At 45.3% G+C, this 26,886-nt stretch overlaps 1 protein-coding gene across 1 annotated transcript in view; it reads left to right on the forward strand.

The window, feature by feature from the left end:
* Positions 1-652: 652 nt before the first annotated feature.
* The window catches only part of LOC126188101 (F-box/WD repeat-containing protein 4-like), an 84,358-nt gene continuing 58,124 nt past the window's right edge, over positions 653-26,886 (forward strand). Inside the window, exons 1-3 of the mRNA XM_049929567.1 lie at positions 653-1,064; positions 8,531-8,629; positions 17,790-17,972. Of these exons, the coding sequence (XP_049785524.1) occupies positions 838-1,064; positions 8,531-8,629; positions 17,790-17,972 (509 nt within the window). The 5' untranslated portion in view covers positions 653-837. The remainder of the gene's footprint in view (positions 1,065-8,530; positions 8,630-17,789; positions 17,973-26,886) is intronic.

Below are 26,886 nucleotides of genomic sequence, written 5' to 3' on the forward strand. Positions count from 1 at the left end.
CCACTACCGGCGGGGGGGGGGGGGCGTCGTGCCCCTTAGTCCCTTAGTTTGAGAACCACTGGTAAAATCCCGACTTCTTGACGGTGTTGGTGACGTGACGTGACGTGTCGTGTCGGTCCTTTGCGTCTAGTGTGAATCTGGCTGTTCACTCTAATTACCACATCGCGGTACAGAAGGTGACAAGATAGACCTTATACAACATGAAACAACAAATCAGGGCATTACTGACCAGACGTACAACAGACAGCTTTATGTAATACGCCGAAGGCTATACTCTAAACATAAAAAAATAATTTTTAAACTCTTATCTGAAAAAGATTAAGATCTTTGCAGTTTGCTGCGCAAAATGTAATTCCCCTGGTTCTAATTTAAAACGGATGGAGAATGTAGATATTAAACATTATCCTAAATGTGTTGATATGTCCGAAAAAACTAGCCTATCGGAAATTATGAGTGGTGAATTGTCGTCGGATAGGACTTCGCAATGGAGTTTGGCATTCCTAACCAAAATGCAGTGATGTCGAAAGAAAGCTGCGAAGCTTAATGCAGACTGCTTTATTTTTGTGCTTTCAAGGTCAACGAAGAATTACTATTTCTGATTTTACAGTAATAACCCAACATATACAAAATGAATTTTTTTTCTGGGAGCAACTGACTGCGCAGAAACTAAATACGTTTCTTTGCCGCTGACGATGTTTGGTGTAAATGGATAGCAGCGGTGTTATTTTCAAATGTAGAATGAAAGGAATGTAATCGAAAATAAAATGTCAGCACGGGTCCAGGAATATTATTTCTTTAGTGCATATATTGCTCTCTCTTACGGAAGTCCCAGAAGGCATGAATGGGCAGAGCGTGCTTCAAGAAAGCGAAGACGAAAGTCGTCTGCGACTGGATAACCTTCCATCTGATGTGTTGTACATATTGTTTCAGTATTGTGACAGAGCAACATTAGGCCGATTAAGTCAGTGCTGTAAACGATTCAATGACATTGTTACTGGTATATGGGAAACATTAAGTAGGAAGTTAATCGCAACCAATCAACTAAATGATGAAATATGTAAAAGGTAAGAAGTACGGATACAGTGTTATCCATGTAGAAAATTTCCAGCACTAGTTTTCACTTGGTGTGCTCTATAGCCAAGACCTGTACATTCCATTATCTTACAAAATTAGTAGAGAGTGAGAGAAAAATTGTGTAAGAGCACGAGCTAATGTTGCTGCTACTCAGCTGATTTTCATTTTCTCGTATTTCAAGGTCTGCCGGGCGTGTGGGTTTACTATCTTTCATCAGCTGTGATATCTTTAATGCCTCACAAGCTGATAACGTAATTTATAAATATTAAGATTCACGATTCAGAATGGTCTTCTCAGCTGTTTGCCTTTTTTTTTTCATACGATCTCTTTAAATAGTGAAATGCAATCATAAAGACTCTGTAAATGGATAAGTTTTCAGAGATCTCTTTCCGAAATCAGCAAGCAGGTATTATTGCTTATGTATGGAACACAACAGTTTTACCCCCACATAGCAGGTTACTTTTAATGAAATTAAATGTTGTTAGGGGTTATTTTTGGTACATCACAACATTCAATTTGCCATCCGTGGTTGTAATGTCAAAGTCTTGATTGATGGCAGCAAGTAGCTGGGTTTCCATCTTGATCATGCACTTTACAGACCAGGGGCTGGACTAGTACTTATCTTTTGTGGAATACTGTGATGCCAACATCTTAATGTCAGTTCGTTTTATTTTATCCCATTATGATTAGGACATGACAAAGGTTGTAGGTTCATTGTTTGATTACTGTTGATTGTTGCATTTCGCCTAGGTGGCCATGTTGCGTTTTGCCTACTTGGCTATTTGTGTGGAATGGCTTCTGAGGAAGACAGTTATAAGGGTTGTCTTGCAACAAAGTGACAGTTCTGCAAACCTTGGCTGGAACTGCTGGTTTTCCTGTTTGTTCAGCATGTTTTTTTTTTATTTTTTGCAGCCTTCCCCACCAATTCCATTGGGGAATTCTGCCTTGGGGGACAAAAAGTCAGAGTCTTGAAAGACATCCTCTCCATGTATGAGATTTTTTATATTTTCAGAACTATGTCACATGTGCATTCTTACACACACACACACACACACACACACACACACACACACACACACACACCTACCCGTTGCCTACTTTATTAGTTCATTACTATATGATATATGTTCGTAATTTGCACCTAAGTGCTTATTAGAGAATTGTCTGTTATCTAACACACTTTTATCAGTGTACTTTATGGTGTTTTTTTATAACGTAGACATAGTGTACTCTGGCACCACAAGCAAGATTTCAGGGGGGGGGGGTCCAGCATACTTTATTGAAGGTTATGTAGTCCATTTGGTCATTATAAAGGAACATCACATGAAAAATTGGGTTACATGATATTCTTCTATTTGTCAGCATGCCACAATCCACACTGCATTGTGGAGAGAGGTGTGTGTGTTGTATCCCACATTAGATTAGAAAATGAGACACTTAAAGTAGTAAAGGAGTTTTGCTATTTAGGGAGCAAAATAACTGATGATGGTCGAAGTAGAGGATATAAAATGTAGACTGGCAATGTCAAGCAAAGCGTTTCTGAAGAAGAGAAATTTGTTAACATCGAGTATAGATTTAAGTGTTACTTTCTGAAAGTATTTGTATGGAATGTAGCCATGTATGGAAGTGAAACATGGAAACTAAATATTTTAGACAAGAAGAGAATAGAAACTTGTGGTGCTACAGAAGAATGCTGAAGATTAGATGGGTAGATCACATAACTAATGAGGAGGTATTGAATAGAATTGGGGAGGAGAGGAGTTTGTGGCACAACTTGACTAGAAGAAGGGATTGGTTGGTAGGACATGTTCTGAGGCATCATGGGATCAGCAATTTAGTACTGGAGGGCAGCGTGGAGGGTAAAAATCGTAGAGGGAGACCAAGAAATGAGTACACTAAGCAGATTCAGAAGGCTGTAAGCTGCAGTACGTACTGGGAGATGAAGCAGCTTGCACAGGATAGAGTAGCATGGAGAGCTGCATCAAACCAGTCTCAGGACTGAAGACCACAACAACAACAACAACATGGTGCATGTTGTGCAGGTAGGTTCAGTGTGCCTTGGAGGGGAGGGGGATATATGTGGATGGACACGAGTGAGCAGAGAGGGGGGAGAGTGAGAGAGGAGATGGATATTGAGAAAGGAGAAGGATTACGTGGACAGTGAAAGGGTGGAGGAGGAAACGGGCAGACAACAAGGAGATGCGGTGCATTTAGAGGCGGGGGGGAAGAAGAGGTGGACACACAGGTGGGGATTGGGAGAGGTTTGCCTATAGTGTTGAATGCATATGATGCAAGTGAAGCTACGGGGAAAAGGCAAGTGAATAAATAAATTTAAGTTGGTGATTGCGCTTAGAGGAGCAAGAGTGGAGTGGCAGCATTTGTCTGCAATATACACCATGAAATACCTGTTACCCCCACCAATCATCTTCAAGCTTTGACTATTCAGGCTTACACACTATTAAGAATAACTGTGTGCTTTCTTTATTCCCTTAATTTCTTCTCTTGGGATATTTCAATGCACGACATTTGTACTGGGGCTCAACATACACACTTGTCCCAGTGGTATACATGGGGGGAGGTACTTTCTGTTGAATGTTGTCTGGCTGCACAATATAGGGAAAATGATAACATCAATGCTGCAGTTGGATCATCCATAGTATTGACCAATAAATTCCTCTTCTACAACTGATAACTGTCCTTTGAGAAGTGACAGAGAACTTGTACTCCAACAAACATTTTCCCATTTGAATCCACCAGCCTGTTACATCAGAACATGCCATCAAACGGATGTTAAGCAACGTACAAACGCCCATCCGGTGTCCAGGAAATATCACTACTGTCATCCATAGGACTAATAGTGTGTATGTTTCTGGAGTCATCTGTTAAAGCTGGCAAGCAGCCATTGCTGTTGTGGAGCAAGGAATGCCGTAGCCATCAGGGATGGGTGGGTGGCAACGCAATCCATTTGCTGACAATCCTGCAGCCTTTTGCAAGTCGCAGGCAAAGTATTGTGATTTATCAGTGAGCAAAAAGCAGCAAGAATTATTGCAATTTTTAGACTGTTTGATACCATCAGCAGACACATGGGATTTGATGAGAAGGATCAAAGAGGAAGGTTCACTGCAGTGACCACTGTGGCGGTGTGATTACTACCCCAAGAGGTGTTGTGCAGATAATGACAAAATACTTATAACAAATTACTTCTAATGCCAGTCAAAACCCCAATTTCCCATTGCTAATGGAATCACTGGAGAAGACACATTTACTTGAGCACAACTAATGCTGAAGAGTACAAGAGCCCCTGTGTACTTAGGAATTAGAGCATGTGTTATCTGAGGCTTTCAAGACAGCAACATGCTGCAACATTTGAATAGTGGGTCACAGAATTACTTAATCAGGTTTCTTGACTGAATCTGTCTTGAAGGATAATACTTGGATTCTTGTAGGGAAGCAACCATAATCCCACTCCGGAAACATGGGACAGATCACCACGGAACCAATCAGCTTCCTCAGTATAGCACTTGCCAGTTGTGTAGGGAACACAGCCACTTAGTATGGTCTCTAGAAACCAGTAAACTGTCACCTTCAGGATGGTTACCTTAGGTATCACTCTACACATGGACCGATGGCCCTTGTAGTCTGGTCCCTTCAATCCCACTCTACACATGACCAGCTAATGCTATTGGAGAGTGATAGGAGAGGCTTTTATTATGTAGGCACCATGAGGTAGGAAAATTTTTTGTTACTGGGTAGGCCTATGATTAAAAGGAGACACAATATCATCTGACAAGTTTATAAATGGGACTTCTGGGATTGCCCTTGTGACGAAGCAACCTGAGATCTCTTTACTTCCTCTCTTGTTTTGTCATCTGCCTCCTTAAATTCATTTTAGGCCTATTTTCATTTTTGCGTAATTACCATTAACATGCTTGAGTATGATCGACATTTCCATAAAAGAGAAAGGTTGGTACTTAGTCTTAAGGAATATAGCACCAGGTTTAATTTTGTTATTAGTTTTGTGCAAGTAATTAATTTCGTAATTTATTTTGACCATTCCTAACTAATACTTTTGTTATAGGGTGAAATCAGTAACTGTTTTGTGACTTTGATTCTATTGTTGACTTATAAACAAATAAGAATTCTGTACTAATTAAAAAATTTGGAAGACGAAATACTATCATAAAGTATTTATTTGGCTCTATTCGAAAACATATTAGCAAAGCCAGCCCTTAATTAATTCCAAAATAATTACCATGTTTGTCAAAAGTATTGTTTGTGTAGCTGTATCTGTTAATTTCATTATTTAAACAAATAATTCAGCCTAACATTTGTGGTAGAAGTAACTGTTTAAAAAGAGGAATTTTTCAGTGTATTCAGTTAATTGAATGAATTATGTTTTAATTGTAATTTCTGTAACTTAAATATTGAACAGTGTATAGTTTCAGTGCCTATTATGAACAGTGTATAGTTTCAGTGCCTATTATGAACAGTGTATAGTTTCAATGCCTATTATTGTGAGGATATATAAAGGACTGAGGTTTGGTCCCGAGACAGTCGGTCCACCGCTGATTTTCAGACAGGAATTATGTATCAGATAAAGTAACAACAATGCATAAACTTAAAAGTGGAATAAGTGTAACGCAGGTAGGCCGTGTGTTAGATCAAGTAATGACAATGTCTGTTCCAATTATTTGAGAAATAGTGTACACGTACCTTATTATTCTGGGAAATACGGAAGTGTCCGATCCCGCCCGTCTGCTTTGACCCATGACGTCACAAATATGGCGGAAACAAAAACAAACACACACACTTTCCACAAGAAGCCTAATGATACTAACGGGACAAGCGCGGGAAATGGGGTGTTTTGGGTGGGGGGGCAAAATAAATATAAACAAATTTAGACGCCTTGCGTAGCTACAACGTGTAAGTGACGACAGCCATGCATGAATACGCAGAGGGGTCGTAATCCCTGCAACCCATAGAAGATAAAGATGCTTCAGTAGCTGATTAGTGTTTTTTGTCTTTTAAAAAGAAAAATCTCACGGGATAGAACGAAGAGATCAGAAAGATAAATATAATAAACTAAAACAGAAATTGGAGGAAACAGATAATTAAAATAAGTAATAAGCGTTTTTAAATTAAAAAAAAAAAAAAAAATCTCACGAGATAGAACGAACAGATCAGAAAAGTAAATAAAATAAGATAAAACAGAGCTAGAGACAGCCAACTCAAACCAAACTCCATGCCGTCATGACGTCACACACGACAACACCCTTACGTCACGGGTCAAAGCCGACGCGTGGGATCGGACGCTTCTGTCGACCCTTATTCAGCAAGAACTGTAAACTGTGTAATTAGGTTTTGCTAATAGACTTTCAACAGCAAATTATTGTAGCAGTACGCTGATGTTTGCCTGTAACCTATTAATGAAGCTTATCAACATTTACCAATAGTGAACTGACCATATATTGTGTAATATTGGGGTTTGTGAACAGTGAAAGTAAATAATTGTGAAACGCAATTGTGTAACAGTCGACTACATCATTTACAGTTGTCAGTGTTGAACTTCCAGTCCCCATTTTTCAACCAGTACAACAATGCAGTGCGTCGATACTCAGGATTATCAACGAAGAAATAAAGCAGGCAAACGTCAGATCCTCTAGTTATATTGCAGTATTTCCTTTCGTGACATTATTTTAAGTTTGGAGTTGGCAATGTTTTCTCAGACTGACATACCCAGGAAATAATGTCCCCAAGGGATGATTGTCATTATCAGTATTGTGTCCACAGTCAGGAGCCCTATTTACTGGGTGATTTTTTTCAGTCTTTTGCTTGTCTTCTAGTCTTGAGATGATGATCAACAACTGCAACTATAGTGCTTCCACATCAGAAGCTACTGCACAGAGGAAGAGGGCAGTAGGGAATGTGGAGAGGATGAGGCTGTCTTGTCCAGAGTAGCAGAGAGAGGCAGCAAATATCTTTCATGTTGTCAAGCCTTACAAACTGTTGCTGAGAACCACAGTGAGCATAATAGCCATTTCGCAGTATTTAGGAGGACATTTATCACTGTCCACCACTATTCACTGATCTACAGGCTTCAAATTATCGCAGTGTGGGTAGGAGTGAATTTTAGTTTTGTGTATGATGTGTTTTTAATAAACCAAAACTGCAACTGTGGGATAAGATTCATAGTTTGAGGAATCAGTATAGTTCCTGGACTTCAATGAGAAACTGACCTTGTTGCCACACTGGAAGCATTTCAAGGCAAAAACTCTAAAGGTTCTAAGCATGTTGAAAGTGCCTCAGTTGCAGATAATTTCTCCATAGCGTTATTTTACAGAGGAGTTGTTCTGTTGTGGCTGTGTTCTTCTGCGAGATCATCCTATCTTAAGTCCATAGACCCCATTCAACATGAAGGCATTAGATTGGCAACAGGAGTCTTCAGGATAAGCCGTTTTCCGAGCATCTGTGCTTAGACTGGGGAATCGCCTTTAACCTTGTGGTGGGTTCCTTATAGTGCAACATACATATAAGCTCCGGTCATCCCCACAGTCTCCATCGTTTTATCTGCTTGTGTGATCATCAGTGGAGCATCGGTGAGTGGTATTCTTTAAATTATATGTGTAGAAAATTTCCAGTAGATGAACACAATCATTTTCAAGGCACAAACGAAACTAGATGACTGTGTAAGGCAACCATATGTAATTAATGATCATCCAGTAACATGTACCAAGAAAAAAGCCTTAGTGAATTTTTCAGCTGATTTTAGTTGTATTTAATGTTTTGCATTGTAATTATATTATAGTTCTATTAGTTTGAGGAAAGGGCATGAGTGCACATGATATTTTACTATTCATTTTAATATATGGATAAAGAAATGTTGCCTGTGTTGTCTTAGCCAGGCAGTCTTTCAAACCTGTGGTAGGTGGGCGTGCTGTGGTCCCGAAAAGATTACTTATGAAGAAAGACTTGGTTTCAATAAATTTATGCATTGATATTAAGCAAGGGTCTGATAACCATGGTGTTGAGTGCTCTGAAACTAATATCACTGTCACCATCAACATCAAGTGTGGGTAAGTAAAACTTTGCTAGAGGTTGGGAAGGGGGAGCAAACACAATATATTTCCAGGTAAAAACATGGAGATTGTTAATGGGAAATAGAATTGTAAATCTTACCTAGAGTTGGGGCTATTATAAAGAAAAAGAATGGTAAATGTCAGTAACAAGAATGTCAGTGCCTATAAATGTCGTCTGGTTAAGAGCTACTCATCTGTTACCCCATACCATCCTTCCATTGGATGCTGCCTCAAACTTAACATTATGAAGCATTACCAACATCAGTCATGTGACACACAGTTGCAACGTGTGAATAGTAAACTGCCTAGTAAACTTATGCAGAAAATTTTACAGATTCCTATTGCATGTGCAAAATTTTATACAAGATGTTTCATTTCAGATCATTTCGCACTTTACGTGAGTGGGAGAAATGCCAGATTTCCAAAAATTGGACTAATGGACGGTACAGGGAAGTGTGTTATTTCGCAAGCACGACCAGGTAAATTTTGCTGTTGCAGTAACTTTGAGGGCTTATCCAGCCCTGGTTTTCAGCATTTTATACTATATATGGAACTTTCATAAATCATGCCGCAGTTGTCATTATCAGGCCCACATTTCTACCAGTTAGTTTAATATTGATACGTAACCCTTGAATAAATAACATGCTCAGAACTGGAGAATGGTTAGTCCTGCTGGGGAACGAGCATTGTGTGATATGACAACATTGTATGTATGAAGGTATTACTTTCTTGGTCATGTCGGTGTCTTAAGAAAGGTTATGACTCCTATAAAAATATTGCTGGTGTCAAGATGAGCAATACACATGGGAGATACATGTGTACTGTAACTAAAACTTCACAAGTGTGGGGCATCTGAGTATGTGCTACACTTCTGTTGTTTTGGATGAGTGATTCGTTACCTACACAAATTTTGTGTTGCCCTATTTTATTGTGCATCCAGGTGAGGATCCTAGCATGTGTGGGGGGGGGGGGGGGGGGGGGAGGCGGCTTTCAGGCTGTCAATAATTTGCATGGATTATCAGAGAATATTAACACTTCTGTAGCAAAAAAGCTCATAAAGCTAACTCTTCAGTGTATGTAACAAAGAGAAAAGAAATGTCTGTGACAAACTGACTGTGCCATCATAAAGAAGGGTGGTTTAAGAAGTCTGCTAAATTTCCATGAAAGAATGGGACATGTTTGTTGTGCCTTTATAGTTGCTAAGCTTGATTATTCCAAGGATTTAAAAAATAATTTTGTCCTCAGGGGCTCAGCACGCATTTGCTGTGTTCAGGCATGTCAACCCCGGGGTTCCTGAGCTGGGGACTGATATGCACTGCCAGTCCTCTGTCACTGTAAGCTCTGGTGAACACTATGCGGTGCAGTGATGGGTAGTTGTGTGTTACAGGGAATGGAGTTCTTGGCTTGACCACCCGAATGCGAGTATGGTAAAAAACCTCTATAAAAAACTTCTCAATCTTGAGGTATGCTGTATGCTGATGAGATGCAAGGCTGTTTAGGTGAAACAGTCATTAGAGGCCAATCACTGGGGAACCTGCCACACCTCAGTTGTATAAGACTTACTCAGGGATGTGGGGCTCTGTATAGCTGGACTTTTAATTTCGCTAGGTGGTTGTGCGACAGAGGTGGATTCCTTCAAAGTTCTCTCTCCCACTTCCCAATGGAATGGGTGGGCTGCTGGTAGGTACCAACACTCAATCAAATAAGAGGGCTCGTGTGGCCAGTCCTCCAGACTCAGGGATGGTTCAGAATTCTATTGTCTTTGTAATAGTATACATGCTGCTACTCAGTGCGTTTTTGTTAGTTAAAAGGAATGAGGGAAGCTTTGAAAAAGTCACACCTTTTTACATTCAAATGGTTTAGAGGGGATTGCAGGTACATTAAAATATGCTAAGTGGTTGTGGAATGGGACACTGTTGGTTGAAACCTCAAGTTCTCAACAAGTGACAAACCTGCAGAAGGCCAAAAGCCATGCAGAATATTCGATTGAGACAGAGCTCCATACCTCCTTAAAAACTACAGTAAAGGTTTTGTCTCTTGCAGAGATCTGGTAGACATCCCAAAGAAGACCTGAAAGTTGAGTGGCTTGTAGAAAACATTGTAGATGTGCAGAATATCATGAAAAGGGCGGTAGGCAATCTGATCAGATCTAACTCATTCATCCTCACTTTTAATAGCACGAAATTCCCAGAGCATATTAAATGCCAGCACTTTGGGCACACCACTCTTGGATTCAAGGGAGAAGCCACTTGTGTCAAATGTGGTAAGGCTATCCACAAAAGAGTGTTTGAATTGCTCTAGGGCTCACCCTGTCTGGAGTAGGGACTGATGTGTCTTTCTTGAAGAATGGAATATATAGCAGATCAAAATGACAAGACGGATCCCATATGAGACCACAAAGATTTTTAAGTTCATACCCCCCCCCCCCCCACCCCCACATTCCCTATCTGCTTTGCTTTGGTTGTTAAAAAGCCAGTTCAGAAAACTTGCACTGGTACCTGCGTTTGGCTGTGCACTTGTGCTGCTGCATTTACTTTGAAGTGTATACTTCCTCCCAGAACATCAGATAAGGTTTTAGTAGCTAATGTTGTGGGGCTCCCTGCTCCTCCAAAGATTCAATATGGTCCACCGTACACCACTGCCACTACTAGTGCCACATTTGTGTTTCTGAAGACAACCCAGGGCAAAAAATCAAAGTCCCAGCCACAGATGGAGACCAGAAATAAGCAGTCTGATGATTTTGCATTTCTCGTGATTTGTCTTTGGAGCTGAGGGAGCTTGATGCTGGCCTAGGGCACTCATTTTGCCCCAGGACTGACCCTCCACCCACCATGGTCTCACGTCCCAGATGGGATGGAAAGACAGGGTGAAAGTGTTACCCCCTTGATAAATGGCTCCCATACGACAGTGGAACATTTATGGGTTCATGAGATGTGGAGAAATTGAAGCTCCTAGTACAGGCATGCCCCCCCCCCCCCCTGCTTAAACAAAGAAACACTAATGCCTGTGTGACATGGAGCTATATCATTCACTGAAAGGACAACCTGTGTTTGTCAATAACAGACACCATTCCTCTGCTCTCTCCATGGTTATTGAGCTACAAGCTGTCCCTGTTCACGTGGATGAGATCATCACCATCTGCTACCTGTTTTTACCTCTGTAGGATGGAGGATTGGTTAAGTGGAAGGCACTGAAATGGATGGTCATCAGGGCTAACTGGACACTGTTCAGCCAGCTGGCTGTATTTGAACACTGTGACAGGGTCCATGAAAATTGGGCTGCATCACACAAGTGATCCATTATGCTGCTGATTTATCAATCGGGAGTCTTCAGGTCATCTTAGGAGGCAACCTGTACCTTGGTGAACTGATAAGTTCCATTTACAAACAATGACTCGAGACATCACTCGAATGATGGCAGAGCATTTTGCAGCGATTACTGCCAGTGACAACCATGATCCAACGTTTTCCCACTACTGTGAGACTACAGATACGGGTAAGTTGGACTTAAGACCCCAAAATTCTGAGTCTTCCAGCTACTCTTTCTCGATGTGGGAGCTGGAATTGGCACTGTCTGAAACTCGTAATTCTGCACCCGTTCACAACCAAATTCTGTACGGCTTGCTTAGACATTTGCCAGCAGTGTCAAAGGAAATCTTCCGTGAATGTTTTAATTTGATATCGCAGACAGGGCACTTCCTCAGCTTGTGGAGAGAGACAATGATACCTCTTACCAAACCAGGAAAGGGTCTCACCGACTGTGCGACTTCTTAGCCACTTGGTGTGGATTCCAGGGATTTCGGTCCACTGTCGACAACCTGACCTTACTAGAGGTGACTACTCAGCAAGTTTTCCTAAGTAAACATGTCTGTCTTGATGTATTCTTTACCAGTAAGACGTACAACACTACTTGGAGACACAGTATTCTCTTGCAACTCCATCAATTGGGCTTTCATTCCCACTTCCCTATCTTCATACAGTCTGTCCTGTCTCAGTGATTCTTTAGGTCGTGCGTTGGTGACACACTGGCAGCTCGTTTTGAGCAGGAGAATGGTGTTGCTCGGAGCACTTATTTTTTAAGTGTTACCCTTCTTAGCCATAACCATAAACAGTTATCATGTCTACAGTAAAGAGTCCTGTACAAGGTGCTTTATTTGTGGATGATTTTGTTGTTTTCTGTGCTTTCTTCAGTTTTGCAGCAGTTACTCATCAGTTGCAACTTATAGTGTGGAGATGTGAACTGCTAAGTCAGGTTTTCAGGTTTCTGTAGATAAGTGTGTTCATTTTAATCATTCTCGTTGTATTTTTAACTTACCTGACTTGCATATGGGGGATACCATTCTTCATTTCAAAGTTTGAGCGAGATTTCTAGGCCATATTTTTGATGCCATATTGTCATGGTTATCACAATTGAGAGACCTGAAAGCCAGAACACAGAAGGCACTGAATATCGTAAAGTGCCTTAGACACAGGTCTTGGGGAGTTTTATGCATTCACAGCTAGACTGTGTGTGCACAGTATACATGTCAGTGAGGCCTTACCACATGAAAATTGTTGATGCTATTTGCCATGAGAGGATTAGGCTGGCCGCTTATGCTTACAGGACCAGCTCCATGCCCAGTCTCTGTGCTGAGGCTGGAGAACCGCCACTCACCATCTGCCAGAAGCTGCTCATGGTGTGTCGGGCAGATAAGATCCTCACAGCTCCGACTTCACCTGTATGCCCTACAATTGCTCTTCCACCTCTGGATGGCCTTTTCTCCAATTATTCATGGGCAACAATGCTGTTTGGGATCCACCTGCAGTGTGTGCTGATGTCGCTCAGTGCGGAGCACATTCAAACCCAAATCCAGGGTTTTAACAGCCTGCCACCATGGCCTGCAGAGACCCAGAGTAATTTTAGATTTGGTGTAGTACAGGAGAGATTGCACTCATGCATATGTTTTTAATACATTATTTTATGACATTTTAACTGATGACCACAACTGTGCAGCTATCCTCATAGGTGGGTCTAAACAGGGGGACTCAGTTGGTTGCTCTTGTTTTCCCTGATTGTGTCCTCAAGGTCCGACTGCCTCGAGGCTTTGCTATCTTCGACGCAGAATTATATGCGATCTTGCTGGTAGTGGAGCAGATGAGATGTGCTTTGAATGCAAAATTTGTTCGGATTCTCTGAGTGCTCTTCACTCTCTACAATGCTTGTACCCAGCAGACAAAGTAGCCCAGAACATCCAGAATGCCCTCCTCCGGTTATAACAGCTGGAGAAGGTGTCTTTCTGATGGGTACCAGGGCACATGTGTATTGTCGAGAATAAAGGGCAGATATAGCAGCTAAGGAGGCATGTCATGATCCTCAGTTATTTTAGTGTTCCACCCTTGCATGTTATTGCCTCACTGTTGATCTGTAGAATTGTGCTTCGATGGGAGGATGATTGGTTGGAAGTGACAGACAATAATCTGCATCTAGTAAAGCCCACTTTGCAGCTATGGCATACCTCCTTTCAGCCACGAAAATGGAATGAGGTCCTCCATACTCACCTTCACATAGGCCACAATACTCAGATGCATGGCTTCTTGCTCCAGCAAGAGGACCCTCCAATTTGTGGTGCTTGTGGCATACATATCAATGTGTGCCCTCCCTTCCCTCCCCTGCCTTGCCTTGCCCCAAGGGCTGACCACTCTTTGGTGAGTTGTGCTTGGCTACCATGGGGCCATAGCCTTTGCAGCATCTCTTCCTGTACCGTGCTGCATGTCTTATCATCCTGCAGTTCTTTTTCCCGTCCCTGGGGGAACATGTCTGGGATGATGGGAGTGTATTCTGAAGTTTTGAAAGCCCGGCATCAGAATATTTCATCTGTTCCTTTTTTTTTTTTTTTTTTTTTTTTTTCTCTTCCTCCGCTTTGGTATTTGAGGTTTTCTCTTTGTTTCTTCTTCCTACCTGTGCGTTCCTGAAGGCCAACCCACGTGTTTGATGCGTAATTCCCAGTGCCTGGTCAACAGCTAGGATTCGCACATACCCCCTGGTATAGGCCAGGCCCAGGGAGGTGTGATTGCCTGAGCTATTATCTTGCCAATTGCCAGTTGGGCCCTCTGTCTGGAGTTTGGGAGGCGTGACCTGAGTTATGGACAATCACATAAGGTGGGTGAGACCCCTCTGAGAGGGTCCCCCTGTTAGAAGGAGCACATCATTGGAGACGCAGGCAGTCATGGGGATTTCTTTGCAATGAGCCAATCATCATCTCAGTCTACATCTGCTAAATGTAAACTGAGTGAGGCTAAAGATTCAGAGACTCTCCCAGCAGCTTCTCAGTTCCTTGTGGTATCATTTACTAAAGGAGGTCAGTTTTTTGCTACGGTTAATCCGTTTGTTATTCAGAAAGGTGTTGTAATTGCAGGCCCTGTGAAATCCTGCTCTTGCTTACATAATGGGACTTTGCTTCTAGAGACCAATTGTGAGTTTTAAATCCAACAGCTGCTTACAGCTTTGCTCCTCCACTGCTATCCTGTTCGTGTCGAGGCCCACTGTACGCTGAATTCTTTGCATTGTGTTATTTACACTCGACTCCTTAATGGTTGATTGATAGAGAAATCCAAACTTATCTCTTTGATCAGGGTGTTACTGCGGTCCATTGGGTAATGAAAAAGGTTGATGCAACCTTAGTATCTACACACACTCTTTTTATCACACATGATCGAGTAGTGCTTCAATTGAAGATTAAGGCAGGCTGTGAAGTCATCATGGTCCAACCATACATTCCAAACCTGATGTGTTCCTACCAGTGTCATAGGTGTAACCACACATGCATGTCCTGTCAAAATGCAGCCAATTGTGCTAATTGTGATGGAGATGCTCGCAAGGACAATTACTCATCTCCCTCTCCCTCCTGTATCAATTGGAAAGACGACCATTCTACCCCATCCCATGAGTGTCCCATGTACCTCAATGAGAGGGCCGTTCAGGAGATCTGTTTGAAGAAAAAGGTACCCTACGCCATTGCTCGCAAGTTGTTGGCTGTATTTTACCATTTGGCACTTGTAATACAGTTCTTGCTATGCCTCACTCTGCGAATGACATGGTCATGCAGACTTGCGACCTCCAATTCGGTATTACAGTTGTGACATCCAATATCGTGATAGCATCCCTACCTCTTTCTCCTACAGCTGCACAACAAGCCACCAAGTCTTCGCCCCTGGCAGCAAAATTGCCTGCTACACAACCTGCAGCCTGGATAGGATGAAAGGAATGCTCCTATGAAGATTTTTTATGTCCCTCCAACCAACAAATGTCTGAGTCTTAATTTGTCAACTGTAAAGGCTCTAAGAAAATGAACAAAGGCAAATGGTCTTGCTCTTTCCTGACTCGGAGATTCTCATCAATGGTGACACCGTGTGATACCCACACCCGACCAGCCTTCAATTTGTTTGGGCCCACCACCGACCATTTTTCTGCCCTGGAATCTGCAGGCTGACCCAGGGAGAATGCTGATGCCTCTGTAGATTTTGAGAGACGGCGCTCTCCAGCCTCTGTGCCCTGTAGCACTGAGTCTTAAGGATGGCAACTGGCCTCTGCTGAGGGGACTACACTTCATTTGTTTCCTCCTCCACATTCCTCTTACCTTGGCCTGCTAGGTCTTCCATTCCTTCTGATGATCTCCATTTTGCCCTCTGTCGGGAGATGGTGTCACTTTGGCATCACCACTGGTCTTCTCTTCACTGGAACACGCTCGGGGAAATTAAACCTCTCCCAGTGGCTTGACCAACCTCCTCTCGGCCCTCTTGTTGCGAGGAGATCATTTTAGCTAGGTTGCGTATTGGGCACTATTTGTTAACTGGTGGCACGCGAAAAAGTGCTCTTTCAGCAGGATAATGCACCATTGTACAAATGAGTGATAACACTGGAAGAAGTGCATCAATGGGTCTTTGAACTGGTTCCACATCTGCTCTGTTTGCGGGACTTAGTCCCCAGAGTAACTTCTTCCTGTTCCCCAACTTGAAATTTTATCTTGCTGGGAAGAAATTTTGACGAAATGAGGAAGTGGTAGTTGCAGGCAATGAGTATTTTGCAGAGTGTGACAGAACCTATTTTTCTGATGGGATGAGAACGTTCAAGGGTCACTGGACCAAGTGCATATCCCTCAAAGGAGACTATATTGAGAAATAAGGAGAGTTCTTTGCGAAACGAACTTTTTTTTTCCTTGCACTTTCACCGAACTCATCAAACCACCTTTGTATCTACAGTAATGAATTGAAAGTAATAGTTCTGCAGGCACTAACCACTGAAAAATGTTGCAGTAACTTTTCAAAAAACATATAGCTATCTAAAGAGACAATTTTTAAAGTAATTGCTTCATGCCAGTAACTAAAACTCTGCAAAGTAATATTCCAGACTCCTTAAGCAATGGGAAAACTACGTGCTTAAATGCAGTAATAGTATTGCCACAGATTTTGTGAGCTGTTTGCATTGCCCACCTCTCCCCTTGGACCCCAGCTGCCTACACGCTGGCATTTGAGCTGGAACAACCTGCTCTGTTATTTGTAGCATTATTTCCAAATTTTTAAGGAAAGTCATGATCTTAGTGTGTGCCTCCCACATATCAAAGGAATGAATTCCATCAAAACTTTACTGTCAGCATTTTCACTCCATGGAGGGCTCATAAATATGAGTACTCCCAACAGATTAAAAAAATAATAATAAAAAAAAGGATGATGTGGAACGTGAATAAATGCACTTTTTATTCATGATCAAAAGTCTACAGTCTTAGACTTAAAGCAAAGCAAGCACTATCATACCGCAAAATTTGTTTTTAGAAGAAAGTATTCATTGATGTTGTTTTGTCTGGGAGCTGAAACTGTATCACTGCTTAAGTTTGGGCATTGCTGGGACCACTTTTCTCTGTCTTGTAATTTTCTTGGTTATCTTCTCATATTGTAATAATGAAATTGAGTACACTGTTTCTAATTGTGGAAACTATGCAGTGCAGCAAGCATGAGTGTCTTTGTGGTATGCTTGGGGCTATTTTTCTCATTTGATTTCCTAAATATTGTATAAATGTTTGTAGCACTGTATCAATATTGTTGTAAACTTCCACAATACTTGATCGCCATGCAGGTTCACGGAAATGCTGCTAGATACCAAAGCAGTCGCCACCCAATAGAATTAGTTGACAGTTAACAGATTTACTTCTTAGGGAAACACTGTGCATCAGTGTTTTCATTTCAGTTTCCATTCAAATCTGTTATAAATATGTGTTGATTACACCAAGACCTCATGAAGATGAACACCAATGAGTGAATGTAAAAGTTTTTTTTGTAACTGAAGAACAATTTAGTATGGTATTAGAGTGAATATAAAGTTTTATCATTCTAATAATTTAACTGGTCTAGACACTCTATCAGAGTAGTGTTCTTGATGTCGACTGTGAAGTTTTTGACATTCATAAATGATTAAACTGATTTAGGACATTCAGCAGCAGCATGACCATCAGCACACATGTAGAAATAGCTTGGAATACTTTTTATTTTTATTTGTTTATTTTCAGGTGTTCCACTTGTGAGAATTTTTATCAGTTAACTGACACTGTCAGTTAAATTGAATACTAAAACCTTTACAGTATCATGAGTTTTTCTCTTATTGTTGTAGGTACATGCCGTGGTTGTCATTGTCTGACAGGGTTCTGTGGCTGAGCAGAGGAAATGTGATAGAAGGATACAAGCGAACGAAGAAAGGTTTAAATGTTTCTCGTGCCCTGTTCTCTCTGAAAGGACACACTGATGATATTTGCAGATTTGTAATACATGATGAAATTATCATCAGTGGTAGCAGGTAGATGCTGATATTTGTATCTTTTCATAATATAAGGCACTCACTATTAAAGAAGAGAACAAACAGAAATTTGGCTAAAGCGTCACAAAAAAGAATGATGGTCACAATAGTGCACTAAGAATATTGGAATTATTATTATTTTTTGTAGTAAAAATTGTTATTTGTAATAATTTTTCTGTATGTTGTAGAATTTGGCAATAACAAATGTAATTCCTTTCTTTATGTAGTCTCTGTGTCTGCACGTATATTTATCAGGCAAAGCCAACCACTAAAAAGGTTTGCAAGCATGTTGCACGAGGCACTTCACACTTGTCAATGGTTAATAAGAAGTCACACAAACTTTCCCTTGTTCCATTTGTCTTGCTACATTGTTACTTTATTTTACATGTGGCTACAGTAGTTACGGATTTTGTGAAGTCCCTCTTATGCTGTGTGTTTTCTGTTTCGGAAAACTACTGAGAAAAAAGTGTAAGGAGAGGCTACTGGATTATGTCTTGACTAGACTGAGGTGTAAAAAAGCGTATGAAACTGGTGGAGTAGGGAGTGTGGAGGGAGCGGGGAGGGGGGGTGGGGTTGTGGTTAGGAAATGTGGTAGGAACAGCAGCAGTGATAGATAGGGGCGATTATGTGATGGAAAACAGAATTGCAGGTGACCATAATACACTGAAGGAACAATTTCCACAAGTGAAATTCTGGGAAGCAGAGGCACAGTAAAAGGGGGGGGGGGCGGATTTACAGATGGCTCTGGCTGTGAAACAGCCGTTGAAGTGGAATGTGAGTAGTATATTTTTTTATGTGGATGTTGTTGAGCACGGTTTGGTTCTGGCTATGCTTCTGACTGAAGAGCTGGTTGATCACTCCTGTGCAACTGTAACAACAAATTTGGAGTGTGGCTATGTTTGTAAATGGATGGTATATATCAATGTCAGAATTATTTGTTATTGTTTACATTTTTATAATGATGTATGCAGAGAATTTGAAAGGAGGTACTGAAATCTAAAATAATAATACTAGGGATGGGGCAGAGAGTAGCTTTGGTCTGAAAATGTATTTTCCCTGTTTATCATGTTCTTTCTTATCAAGTGGAGGACCAAGGTTAATCTGGTTATGCACTTCGGAACATGCAGTGACATTGAGGTTTCTAGAGGCATCAAAGGTTCCCCAATAGTGCTTTACCTCAAGGGTAGCAGTCACCTAGGATTTTTCAAACAGGGCCAATACATATCCTAATTATTTGCAGACAGCAGCCAGTTTCCTCTGCACCTGCATCTAGTCCCTATCCATCTCCCACAATGTAGAGCCATATAATAGTATCAAAGAATGTACTAAAGTAATGAAACTGGTTACTCTAGGATAATCATTTAAACCCGAGACAAAAATTACATGAATGTAGCCCTGCAGGCAGCACAAAACTACATTACTAAAATCACCCAGAATAAAACCACAAATTGAAACAATTACTGATGTCTTTTATATTGTAATGACACTAAACTTCTTTGTAAAAACAAAAACATAAACTATTGGGTAAAGACATAATCTATGATCGTCACTGCTCATCCCCCTCCATAGCTGGCTGCATACAGGGCATACAGAGGATTATCAGTGACTCTTTTCGTTGCTTTTGTTTTTCCCTCATTTTAGGGATCGTTATTGATAAGAACTAGATTCTTTTTGAAATAAATTGAGATCATGTTGTGATATTTCACTCTGAACTTTGTGTGGATATGATTCATGTAATAAGATTGACCCATCTGCAGAAGCCATCATGTTTGGTTCCTAATAGTTTGAAAGCCTAAGCTGTTCTAACCTACCCTGAGGACCTTTGTTAGAAAATTTTCTGTAAAGTGTTGATTTACAGCCTGTGCAGATGTTTTTTGTTATTGTAAATAAAACTATCATAAAATATTCTTGCCTTGATTTCCCTTAAGAAAATATTACTTCACTACATAGTCACATTTATTAAAGTTTCACCATCTATGTCTTTAATTGTGTAGTGAACAAACATTAATTAATGTGACAACCAGTTTAATCCAGGACTGGTGTTTTAGTCAGTATCAGAAGCAAACGTGCTTCAACATGAATGATCAGTCAGGTTGAAATTTTTTGCACCCAATTCAATAATTCATTTAAATAAACAGTCATGCTATGCAAAACACTTTTCACTACATAGGAAGAGTACTTATTACGTCATTAATTACTTTGCCTGTTCTATACACATTTGGACTTATGCATGTGCCCAGAGTTGTCCTTCTGCATACGAGGTGAACTATGTAATAGAGGCAGTGGAGTAATCCAGATCTATATGGAGTGGTTGTTACATAATTTATCAATATTTTCCCAAACCCAAAACATCGATATATAAATCTCCCACTCCCTCCCTCTCCCCCTCCCTCCCTCTCCCCCTCCCTCCCTCTCCCCCTCCCTCCCTCTCCCCCTCCCTCCCTCTCCCCCTCCCTCCCTCTCCCCCTCCCTCCCTCTCCCCCTCCCTCCCTCTCCCCCTCCCCCCTCTCCCCCTCCCCCCTCTCCCCCTCCCTCCCTCTCCCCCTCCCTCCCTCTCCCCCTCCCTCCCTCTCCCCCTCCCTCCCTCTCCCCCTCCCTCCCTCTCCCCCTCCCTCCCTCTCCCCCTCCCTCCCTCTCCCCCTCCCTCCCTCTCCCCCTCCCTCCCTCTCCCCCTCCCTCCCTCTCCCCCTCCCTCCCTCTCCCCCTCCCTCCCTCTCCCCCTCCCCCTCCCTCCCCCTCCCCCTCCCTCCCTCTCCCCCTCCCTCCCTCTCCCCCTCCCTCCCTCTCCCCCTCCCTCCCCCTCCCCCTCCCTCCCCCTCCCCCTCCCTCCCTCTCCCCCTCCCTCCCTCTCCCCCTCCCTCCCCCACCCCCTCGCTCCCGCTCCCCCCCTCGCTCGCTCCCCCCCTGCTCGCTCACCCCCCGCCCTGCTCGTTCCCACCCCCGCTCACTCCCACCACCATTCGCTGGCTCTCCCCCCACCATTCGCTGGCTCTCCCCCCACCATTCGCTGGCTCTCCCCCCACCATTCGCTGGCTCTCCCCCCACCATTCGCTGGCTCTCCCCCCACCATTCGCTGGCTCTCCCCCACCATTCGCTGGCTCTCCCCCCACCATTCGCTGGCTCTCCCCCCACCATTCGCTGGCTCTCCCCCCACCATTCGCTGGCTCTCCCCCCACCATTCGCTGGCTCTCCCCCCACCATTCGCTGGCTCTCCCCCCACCATTCGCTGGCTCTCCCCCCACCATTCGCTGGCTCTCCCCCCCACCATTCGCCGGCTCTCCCCCCCACCATTCGCCGGCTCTCCCCCCACCATTCGCCGGCTCTCCCCCCCACCATTCGCCGGCTCTCCCCCCCCACCATTCGCCGGCTCTCCCCCCCACCATTCGCCGGCTCTCCCCCCCACCATTCGCCGGCTCTCCCCCCCACCATTCGCCGGCTCTCCCCCCCACCATTCGCCGGCTCTCCCCCCCACCATTCGCCGGCTCTCCCCCCCACCATTCGCCGGCTCTCCCCCCCACCATTCGCCGGCTCTCCCCCCCACCATTCGCCGGCTCTCCCCCCCACCATTCGCCGGCTCTCCCCCCCACCATTCGCCGGCTCTCCCCCCCACCATTCGCCGGCTCTCCCCCCCACCATTCGCCGGCTCTCCCCCCCACCATTCGCCGGCTCTCCCCCCCACCATTCGCCGGCTCTCCCCCCCACCATTCGCCGGCTCTCACCCCCACCATTCGCCGGCTCTCACCCCCACCCCTCGCCGGCTCTCCCCCCACCCCCACCCCCCCGGCTCTACCCCCCACCCCCCACCCCCCCGGCTCTACCCCCCACCCCCCCGGCTCTACCCCCCACCCCTCGCCGGCTCTACCCCCCACCCCTCGCCGGCTCTACACCCCACCCCTCGCCGGCTCTACCCCCCACCCCTCGCCGGCTCTACCCCCACCCCCCCACCCCTCGCCGGCTCTACCCCCACCCCCCCACCCCTCGCCGGCTCTACCTCTACCCCCCACCCCTCGCCCCCCCCAGGGGGTCTACAACTCTTTTGTGGACACGTGCGTGGCGAGCACGGGGCCCCGAGCCATTGCAGCCTTCTTTCTCTCCCGGGCTGCATTTCCTTTCCCTTCCCCTCCTTTCCCCTCCATACCCCTTTCCCTCGCCTTCTCCTCTCCCTCTCTTGGTGTCCTTGCTTATGTTGGCCCCGCTTTCCTCCTGGTTCTGTTGGTTTTACACTCCGGCTTTGCTGCGTACTCATCTCCTCCTTTTGGCATTCCTTGGTCCCCCTCTGGGGTTTGACCTCCATTCCAAAATTTCTCTTCCGTAGTGTGAGCCATTTGGGGAAGAGCACCTTACCTAGTGTCTCAGACGTGCGCCCTCCTAGTACATTCCACCTTTTCTTTTACGTCGTTGTCTGATGCTAGGGTGCATAGCCAGCACGGTAGCCAGCCCGTGTGGTGGGGTCGCTATGTACCCTTTTGGTTGAGCCCCCTGAACACACAGGGATCACACTTCTGATACCTGAGCTGTGACCTCCTCATGCATGCCTTGGAGTGGTTGCTCGTCATCCTGGAGCATCGGAACTCCCGGCAATGGCCGCCGTGCCAGACGGCCCATGCTGTGGCTGGGTGGCGCCCGTGAGGAGAGCCCCTGATCGGAGTGGGTGGTATCAGGGCGGACGCTATGCAGATGAAACGCATACGGGTCCAAAACTCTGGCCGCTCTTCTGCGGCCGTCTCTCTGCGTGGTACTGATTCCTCAAGAGCTGCTTCTCTTGCTCCTTCGGCCTACCCTTCCGTGGCTACCCCCTGGGAGGAGGGTCAGGCCCGTCGTCTAGGGGCAAAACCTTTCCCCCGTTATCTAGTTTGCACTAGGACTGATGGAGATACTTTCACCAGTGTCAAACCTTTATTGTTTGTGGAACACATTGAAGACAAGTTCGGCGAAGTTGACTCCCTGAGCAAGATGCGGTCGGGTTCGTTACTGATAAAAACTGCTTCGGCTGCCCAATCTGCGGCCCTTCGTGCCTGTACCCATCTTGGCACAATTCCCGTGTCCATTACCCCTCACCAGTCTCTAAATATGGTACAAGGTGTGATTTTTCACAGAGACCTCATCCTTCAAACTGATGAGGAACTTCGGGACAATCTCGGACGGCGGGGTGTTCACTTTGTTCGGCGTGTTCAGAAGGGTCCTAAGGATAATCGTATTGATACTGATGCCTTTATCCTGGTCTTTGAAGGGGATACCCTTCCTGAGAAAGTTAAGATTATGGTATATCGCTGTGATGTGAAGCCGTACATCCCACCTCCTATGCGGTGTTTTAAGTGCTTGCGTTTTGGCCACATGTCTTCTCGCTGTTCCCAGGACCCTCTCTGTGGGACTGTGGACGTCCACTCCATGAGGGGAGTCCCTGTGTTCCCCCTCCTGTATGTGTAAATTGTCATGGTAGTCATTCTCCACATTCAGCAGATTGCGCAGTCTATAAGAAAGAAAAAAAGATACAGGAGTATAAGTCCCTTGATCGTTTAAGCTACACAGAGGCCCGTAAGAAATATGCACGATTGCACCCTGTGTCCATGACATCTAGTTACGCCTTGGTTACATCTTCATCCCTTCCTCCCCCTTCCTTACCCCCATCCCGGACCCCTCTCCTTCCCCCCTCCCCTGCGGCTCCCACACCCTCTCCTCTGGGCACTGCTCCCCCTCCCCAGCCGGAGAAGTGTCCCACTCCTTCGGCGTCTGCCGGTCAAGGGCGCTTCTCCCGGGATGCCCCTTCCCGGCACCTTCCAGGTCAGAGGACTGCTGCAGCGCGGCGACCGCGAGAGCCGCGGTCTATCGGCCCCCAGGTCGCCCGGTCTCTTTCTGTTCCTGATCTTGCTGCAGCTGGCTCCATTATGCCACACAGCCCTCCTCGATCTCAGCCTGAAAAGAAGAAGAAACATAAGTCCCGGGACAAAGAGCCTCTGGTATCACCGGAGGTCCCTTCCCCGACTTTGCAACCGGATTCTGACCTGTCTTTTATGGACGTCGCCCCCCTCCTTGTCGGTGACGGGTGGGGACCCGGCGGTATGACTGGATTTAGCGTGTTCAGCCCTCATTTAAACCATCGTTCTGTGGTTCTCCAATGGAATTGTAATGGCTATTATCGTCGCCTTCCGGAATTGAAATCCCTTCTTTCGTCCTACTCAGCAGTTTGTGTGGTTCTCCAGGAATCTCATTTTACTGATGCTCACTCACCGACCCTCCGTGGGTTCCGTGTTTTCTGTCGAAATCGGGTCGGACCCTTGCGGGCTTCTGGTGGCGTTTGTACGTTGGTCCGTACAGACATTGCTAGCACGTGGATTCCTCTCCAAACTACATTGGAAGCGGTTGCTGTTAGGGTCCACTTAGACTCTGCAGTCACAGTATGCAATCTTTATCTCCCTCCTGACCGGAATTTTACACCTGCTGCCTTAACCACCCTTCTTCAGCAACTTCCTCCTCCCTTCCTCCTCCTTGGGGATTTTAATGCTCATCATCCTTTGTGGGGCAGTGCCTTTTCAACTCGACTAGGTCTTCTTATCGACCAATTTATTGCAGACCACGACCTGTGCCTTCTTAATGATGGCTCCCCGACTCATTTCAGTGCTGGTCATGGTACCTTTTCTGCCATTGATCTTTCTCTTTCTTCTCCCTCTCTCCTCCCTTCATTACACTGGTCGCCACACGACGACCTTTGTGATAGTGACCATTTCCCTTTGATTATCACGCTCCCTTCCCGCTCCCCGATGGACAGGTTACCTCGTTGGTCTTTCCACCGCGCCGATTGGCCTCTATACACTGCACAGGTCGAGTTTTCTCCCTCTTTGTCGGGTTGTATTGATGACGTCCTACGTGACGTGTCTGACGCGATTGTTCGCGCTGCTACCCTTGCTGTCCCGCGCTCATCTGGACAATTTCGTCGTCGGCAAGTCCCGTGGTGGAGTACGGCCATTGCCATTGCCATCCGTGATCGCCGTCGAGCTTTGCAACACTTCAAGAGGCACCCATCTGTAACCAGCCTTTCTACCTTTAAGCGCCTTCGCGCTAAAGCCCGTTATTTAATCAAACAGAGCAAGCGGATATGTTGGGAACGATTCGTTTCTTCCCTTGGTTCCACTGTCCCTCTGTCGCGGGTATGGGCTACACTTCGCTCTCTCCAAGGTTGCCATCGGCAGTCCACCCTCCCAGGCCTTCACCTCCCAGATGGAATTTGTACGGACCCATTAGTTCTCGCAGAACATCTTGCGACCCATTTTGCAGTGGCATCAGCGTCGGCCTCCTATCCAGCTGCTTTCCTTCATCAAAAACAGCAGGCTGAAGCTGTCGCCTTATGTTTCACCACTTGTGAGTCAGAATCTTACAACGAACCTTTCACTGAATGGGAATTCCTTTCTGCTCTATCTTCTTCTCATGATACGGCCCCTGGCCCCGATTCCATTCATAACCAGCTGCTTCAACATCTCAGTGCTCCACAACGGCTCCATCTTCTTCGGGTGTTTAACCGTATCTGGCTCCAGGGTGACTTCCCTTCTCAGTGGAGGGATAGCATTGTGGTTCCTGTCCTTAAGCCTGGTCAGAACCCCCTATCTGTTGACAGCTATCGGCCAATTAGTTTGACCAATGTTGGTTGTAAGTTACTTGAACGGCTGGTAGCCTGTCGGCTCACTTGGGTCCTCGAATCTCGGGATCTATTGTCCCCTTACCAGTGTGGCTTTAGAGAGGGACGATCTCCAATCGATCATTTACTTCGCTTGGAATCCGCAGTTCGGCAGGCTTTTTCCCAGCGCCGCCATTTGGTTGCAGTGTTTTTTGACCTTCGCAAGGCCTATGACACGGCCTGGCGCCATCACATCTTACTAACCCTCCATCAGTGGGGTCTTCGGGGCCCACTCCCGATTTTTATCCGCCAGTTCCTGATCCATCGGTCATTCAGAGTTAGAGTTGGTACTGCTTTTAGTTCTCCACGGACCCTGGAGACGGGCATCCCACAGGGTTCTGTCTTGAGTGTCCTTCTTTTCCTCATTGCTATCGATGGACTTGTGGCCTCTGTCGGTCCCTTGGTCGCCCCTGCCCTGTATGTGGATGATTTCTGCATTTGGGTTAGTTCCTCCTCGATGCCATCTGCAGAACGGCAGCTCCAGGTGGCTATACGGCGTGCCTCTGCATGGACCCTCTCACACGGGTTTCAATTCTCTCCTTTAAAATCGCGGGTGGTCCACTTCTGTTGCCGTACTACGGTCCACCCTGATCCAGAGCTCTATCTCACTGCACACAGATTGCCTGTGGTTCCACAGTTTCGTTTCCTAGGTCTTCTTTTCGACAACAAGCTCACTTGGCTGCCCCATATCAGACTCCTGAAGGTAGGATGTTTCCGTAAACTCAATGTCCTTCGCTTCCTTGCCCACTCCTCTTGGGGTGCGGACCGTTCCCTCCTCCTCCGTCTTTATCGTGCTCTAGTTCTGTCACGTTTGGACTATGGTTGTCAAGTTTATGGTTCAGCTGCTCCTTCCACGCTGCACGTGCTGGATCCAGTCCACCATCGTGGTATCCGTTTGGCCACCGGTGCCTTCCCTACTAGCCCTGTTGATAGTCTCCTGGTTGAAGCTGGGATCCCCCCCCTTTCTGTTCGGCGGTCCCAGCTTCTGGTGTCTTATGCCCTTACTATCCGTTCTTCTCCCGCTCATCCTTCCTATTCTATCCTATTTCCAGACCATGGACGTCGTCCGCCTGACTCCCGCCCTCGGGCGGGTTTACCGGTTGGGCTGCGCCTTGCGTCTCTTACCCGTGATTTTCGGCTTCCTTCTTTGTCCTGTCTTCCTCGCTCCCTCCCCTCCACCCCTCCTTGGTTAGTTCCTCGGCCTCGAATTCGGATGGATCTCCGCCGCGGTCCGAAAGATTCCAT

The sequence above is a fragment of the Schistocerca cancellata genome, chromosome 5 (assembly GCF_023864275.1).
Source record: "Schistocerca cancellata isolate TAMUIC-IGC-003103 chromosome 5, iqSchCanc2.1, whole genome shotgun sequence".
NCBI lineage: Eukaryota > Metazoa > Arthropoda > Insecta > Orthoptera > Acrididae > Schistocerca > Schistocerca cancellata.